Source organism: Populus euphratica, unplaced genomic scaffold, assembly GCF_000495115.2.
Source record: "Populus euphratica unplaced genomic scaffold, PopEup_1.0 scaffold168.1, whole genome shotgun sequence".
NCBI lineage: Eukaryota > Viridiplantae > Streptophyta > Magnoliopsida > Malpighiales > Salicaceae > Populus > Populus euphratica.
In genome coordinates this window covers 14,562-20,880 of record NW_011500000.1, presented here as the reverse complement: position 1 = coordinate 20,880, position 6,319 = coordinate 14,562, and the positions used below count along the sequence as shown (strand labels likewise).

General features: G+C 34.5%; 1 protein-coding gene across 1 annotated transcript; it reads left to right on the top strand.

The window, feature by feature from the left end:
• The first annotated feature begins 390 nt into the window (after positions 1 to 390).
• LOC105140824 (uncharacterized) lies at positions 391 to 2,972 on the top strand. The gene is made up of 6 exons (XM_011047820.1): positions 391 to 491; positions 591 to 1,039; positions 1,132 to 1,241; positions 1,363 to 1,505; positions 1,587 to 2,078; positions 2,178 to 2,972. Exons 1-6 carry the CDS (start codon positions 411 to 413, stop codon positions 2,820 to 2,822), a joined length of 1,920 nt encoding a protein of 639 aa, XP_011046122.1. The 5' UTR covers positions 391 to 410; the 3' UTR covers positions 2,823 to 2,972.
• The last annotated feature ends 3,347 nt before the right edge of the window (positions 2,973 to 6,319 follow it).

Genomic DNA, 6,319 nt, shown 5'->3' with positions numbered 1-6,319 from the left:
AACCCAAAGAATCTTCTCCACTTCTTCCCCATAACCCAAAGAATCCATTGCTGATCAAAATGGCATCAGGCATTCCCCTCAGGCACCCTGCCCAAGGTTTTAATGCGAGCCAGCAACTGATCAAGAGTGACCGCGGCAGCATGCTAACAATGTCTGATGACAATGTGATGATGAAACAAATTGTAGGAACTCACGCTCCTGATGGCCGAGAGGTTGATGTCAATCCTCTTCTCCTCCTTGTAGAAGACATCCTCAAACGTGCCACCCTGCAAATGGACTCCTCTCTGACGGTATACTACTAAAACTCATCGTTGGAAATTAATCTGTATATCAACTTAACTCAATTATTTTTTGTTCTTTTTATGTTCCTGATCACTTATGATAACGCAGACTTCCCAGGCCAGGCTGAAATGGAGGACAAGACATACCATGTCAATTTCGTTTCAATGCTCGATGCACTGTCGTATACTATAGATAGAATTTCCAGCGAGGTTATACAATGTCTTCAAATTCTAATATATGATATATGGGCATTCACCTAAAGAATCGATGACAAATTTTTAAATTTCGCGGTTTTAATTTTGATGCAGATTGCCTACAAGGCACTGGGTGGGACAGATGCCCACGCAACAACTGTCTCACTTTTCAACATGCTAACAAGCTATTCCTGGGATGCCAAGCTTGTGCTCACCTTGGCAGCTTTTTCTTTGAATTATGGAGAGTTCTGGCTGCTTGCCCAGATTTCCTCATCAAACCAACTTGCCAAATCCATGGCAATCCTCAAGCAACTGCCCAGCATCATGGAACACTCAGGGCCCTTGAAGCCTCGCTTCGATGCCATTAACAATCTGATCAAGGTCATGATGGACGTAGCTAGGTGCGTCGTTGAGTTCAAGGACCTACCGCCAGCTTACATTTCTAATGAAGTACCAGCATTGTCCACAGCCATGGCCCATATCCCTACTGCTGTCTACTGGACCATAAGAAGTGTTGTGGCTTGTGCGGCTCAGATTACTAGCCTCACTACCATGGGACACGAGTATGCTTTTCTAGTCCACCATCTTTAATTAATTGAGCCATATATTACATGATGCGTGTATTCCTTGTAACATTCTCCTTCACTTATTCCAGGTTTTCTATATCAACCACTGACGCATGGGAGCTATCCACCTTGGCTCACAAACTCAGCAACATACTTGACCATCTCAGGAAGCAATTGGATACTTGCTACCAATACATAGGTCTGCACCTCAGCAACGTTTTTATTATGCTATCATGTGTTGGATAGGTAGCAAGAAAACAGGAAATTATTGTAGGAAGATGGATCGAGAAAGCTTATAAAACCAATGGTGATTGATGCAGATGAAAAGAGGAATGTTGAATCCTTTCAAATGCTAAAGAATCTCTTTGAAACGATCCACATTGACAACATGAAGGTCCTAAAGGCCCTGATTTATGCCAAGGATGATATCCAGCCACTTATAGATGGTTCTTCCAAGAAAAGAGTTCGCTCTTCTACCATTTCTTCTATTTATGTTATCAATGTATTGTAAAACCTTTCTCATACTTCCTTTTGAATTTAACAGGTCCATCTTGATGTGCTAAGACGGAAAAATGTGCTACTGCTCATTTCTGGCCTCGAAATGTCAACCGATGAGCTTTCAATTCTTGAACAGATATACAATGAATCCAGGCATCACGGACCTAGGCTGGATAGTCAGTATGAGGTGGTTTGGGTCCCAATTGTGGACCGTTCAGTCCAGTGGAGTGATCCAATGAAGGAAATATTTGAAAGCATGCAGTCTTCAATGCCATGGTTCACAGTGTACCACCCTTTACTGATTGAGAAGGCAGTCATTAGGTTCATCAAGGAGGTGTGGCACTTGCGGAACAAACCTATTCTTGTGGTGCTTGACCCTCAAGGCAAGGTGGTCTGCCCAAATGCACTCCACATGATGTGGATTTGGGGAAGCAATGCCTTCCCTTTCACTAGCTTTAGAGAGGAATCTCTCTGGAAGGATGAGACATGGAGGCTTGAGCTTCTAGTGGATGGCATTGACCCAGTGATTCTTAATTGGGTAAATTCATTATAGAATCAATCCAAATATACATACATTATACGTGTGTGTGTGTGTGTAATCGTGTTGACATTTGCTTCAATATTTTTTGATCATCAGATCAAGGAAGGAAAGTACATTTTCCTGTATGGAGGAGACGACGATGAATGGATGAGGAAGTTCACAAACACCGCACGTACTGTGGCGCTGGCAGCCCGCATTCCCCTGGAGATGGTTTATGTGGGGAAGAGCAGCAAAAGGGAGAAAATCCGGCGAGTCATAGCGACAATCACCGCGGAGAAGCTCAGTTCCGTCTGGCCAGACCTTACCATGATATGGTTCTTTTGGACCAGGCTAGAGAGCATGCTGTACTCCAGGATACAGTTAGGCAAGCTTGATGACCATGATCCTATGATGCAAGAAATCAAGAAGTTGCTTAGCTACGACAGAGAAGGTGGATGGGCTGTGCTTAGCAATGGGTCTAATGTTGTGGCCACTGGTCACAGGACTTCAGTTTTGCAAACATTGCTTGAGTATGACTTGTGGAAGGAACTAGTGCCTGTCAAGGGCTTTGATTTGGCCTTCCGTGATCACCAAGGCATTATCCACGACACTGCTCGTCCTTGCTGCCGCTTCGATTTCCCAATGACTACGGGTAGGATCCCTGAGACCATGAAATGCCCAGAGTGCAACCACACCATGGAGAAATTCTCCTCTTTCCTTTGCTGCCATGATGAGGACATTCCATACGAGCTCTTCAAGTAAATGACCAGCTGCTGCGCTTCCTTGTCACTCATACTGCCACTAAATAAGGTTGTTGAGTGCGCTCTTTTTTGCCTTTTAAATTTTCATGCGTTGTGAGGCATGATGCCCAGCTATGGCGCAAATTATTTGGACCTAGTATTTGATATTCCATACCATAAAATAAATTTGAGTGTGATCGAACTTAATTAATTTTTTTATTAATTAATATATAAAGTTCATTTTGAGTAGGTATTCTGTTTTGGGGACTTTCCTGGCTTTCGTTTTTTTTTCTTTTGTATGGCAACCATACTTTTTGTATAGCTTCCTTGCCTTCACCCAAAAGAATGAACAGCAGTGTGTACCTCCAAAAATTATAAAAAGATCAAAAGCAATATTAATTTCCTTAAAAGCGATTGCACCCAAAAATTAAAAAAAAAAAACTTGTCAGAGGAAAAAAGTATTTTCACCAAAAATAGGTTCAGTTCCTAAAAAATTAATGTATGCAGCGAAAACAATAAAAAAACTTAGTTTAATTTTATAAACTGATAGGATATCACATCAAATATAATATAGAACTTACAAGTTCAAATGGAATTAAAAAAATAATTAAAAGACATAAATAATGAAAAAAAAAACCCTTCAAGAGTATTGACATGACCAAAAGATTATTGTCTTCTCTAAAGTGCTGGAGTGTCGAAATAATAAATAACTCTACAAGACTAGGGTCGAATCATAGAGAGATTAATTATACAAATTATAAATAATAATTATAAACTACAACAATAGTAACAATAACAACAACAACAATAATAGTAGCAATAATAATACTAATAATACTAGTAGTAGTAGTAGTAGTAGTAGTACTAACAATAATAAAGAAAAAGAAAAAGAAGAAGAAGAAGAAGAAAAGTTGGTTTTGAGATGGAAAATTAACGTAAGGATTAAACAATGATAACAAACAATGTCAAGGTTAGAGGATCCACTAATAGTATGTCAAACAAGTATAGTATAAACTCTTATTATTCAATTGGAAACCACACACAAAGAAGGTTTCAATCAGATTATAGATTATTAACATGATTACATTAGTCATCTTATTCAATTAATGCTAATACTTGTAAATTTCATCAAGCATTTATGATTATAACTTATATTAACAACAAATCAAGTTCCTTTCATAGCTCAAGTATTGGTTATACCATACAGTATGGGCTATGAAAGTGTCAAGCATTTGTTTTACCAATTGTTATACAACATAAATCAAGATTAGTGATTTAACAAGCAAAGTATTAAAAAGAAAACAAGATAACAAATATAAAACATGTTAGTATCAAACATTAAAGTTCATATTAAGTTTATACTATACTTATTCTTACACCATTAGTGTAACCTTTTCACCTTGACATCATAAACTTAACTAGACATAATGAAAAAAAGAAAAATAAATAAACAAAATAAGAACATAAATAAGATAAAAGTTAATTAAGTAAAGGAAAGGAAATGAAAGGTATAAACTTGATATTAATGAAAGCAAAGCATAAACATTGTAAAAACTACAAAGGGAGAAAGCAAGAGCATGATCTTGATCTAGAAACCAAGATGCCTAAATGCATGGCAAATGCCTCCTTTTATAGGCCAAAATTGGGAACTATTGACTTGATGACTAATTGATGAGTAGGTGGTCAACTCTTGACTTGGTGACAATCTTTATCTTTTTTTGTCTACCCAAAACGTCATTTCAACTTCTAGAACATTTACCATAAATTAAAGGTATCTTATATTATTAGATATATTATTATAAAACATGCCTTAGTTAAGGAGTTATTGATACTTCAAGTGCAAAATAATGATATAAAACCTTGATAAAAGTACACTTTTAATTATCAATCAAGTATGATATGCATTTAATAGATAAAACTTAAATACTATCAAACAATTAAAATAAAATATTCCGTTGGTAAATCCGTTACTATTTAGCAAATTTCTGGTAATGTATAAATCAAAACAATGATGATATTTTTTCATTAGTATATTATGATGAACTTTACTGAAAAAATTTTCGTTTTATATATCCATTGGTAAATGCTGATAGAAAAATTTCATTGATACATAATGATGGAAATATAGCGGGAAAACAAAGAATAAAAAATTTAAATATTATAATGACATGTAAATTTTACAGATAGCATTATGGATGGAATTAACTTAATGATAATGTCCGTAAATATGCTAAATATGCTGATAGAAAAATTCCAGTGGGATTCAAAAAAGCCTAATCATACAATGACGTGGCTTTTGTATTGATAGAATGACCGATAAAATTACTAGTAGAATAATTTTGTTAGTCATTCCATTAGTAATATTTAATTTAGATCATTACTATATAGAAATTAACAAGGCATTCACACTAATAAAATATGGTAAAATATATTTTTTTTAATGTCACTGGCTGTTTTTTCTAACATATCACAAGTCCGAAAAGAATAAAAAGACTTTTTTATTAGCAGAGTTGAAAGGGATGTGGCACCACTATTTTTTTTAGATAAAGAATTGTATGACGTGGTGTCAAAGTATAGTGATATTGTGTTTAGCTTTCAATTCGGTAAACAAAAGTTTTTTAGTTTTGATTTGACCCACAATTAGGTAAAATAAAGTATTTTCTAAGAACTTTGTTATTAAAAGATGAATCTTCTCCGCCATAATGTTGATGTCATGCATATAAAAAAAAATTGAAAACAATTTCAGCATGATTATAGATATAAAAGAGAAGAAAAAGGACAACATTAAGGATAGAATGTATATAGCATTGTTTTGTTACTTAAAAATATGAAATTGGTTTTTGTTGCGTCATGAGTTGTGAAGTGGCATGATTAAAATATTGATATCTTCTCCCAAGTGTAAGAGTGTCGAAGTAATAAATAAACTAACAAGACCTGGGTCGAACCACAAGAAGGTTAATTATAAAAATTATAGATAACAATAATACAACAATAACAATAGTAACAATAATAATAATAGTAGTAGTAGCAATAATGCTAATAGTAATAAAAAAAAGTTTATGAGAACTTTGAGATGAAAGATTAACGTAAGGATTAAACAATGATAACAACAAATATCAAAGTTAGAGGATTCATTATTGGTATCTCAAATAAATATAGTATAGACTTTTATTATTCAATTAGAAACCATGCACAAAGGAGGTTCTAATCATATTATGAATTGTTAACATGATTACATTAGTTATCTTATTCAATTAATGCTAATATTTATAAATTTCATCAGGCATTCATGATTATAACTTATATTAACAACAAATCAAGTTCATTTTATAGCTCAAGTGTCGGTTATACTATGTAGTATGGGTTATGAAAGTGTCAAGCATTTGTTGTACCAAGTGTTATACAACAAAATTCTAGATTAGTCATTTAACAAACAAAGTATTAAAGTATGAATAAGATAACAAATACAAAACATATTACTATCAAACATTAACATCCATTTAAGTTTACACTATACTT

Coding starts and splice junctions, on each gene's coding strand:
- LOC105140824 (XM_011047820.1), top strand. CDS start 411: ATGGAGGACAAGACATACCATGTCAATTTCGTTTCAATGCTCGATGCA. Junction 1,242..1,362: donor TACTTGCTACCAATACATAG/GTCTGCACCTCA, acceptor TGATTGATGCAG/ATGAAAAGAGGAATGTTGAA. Junction 1,506..1,586: donor ATGGTTCTTCCAAGAAAAGA/GTTCGCTCTTCT, acceptor TGAATTTAACAG/GTCCATCTTGATGTGCTAAG.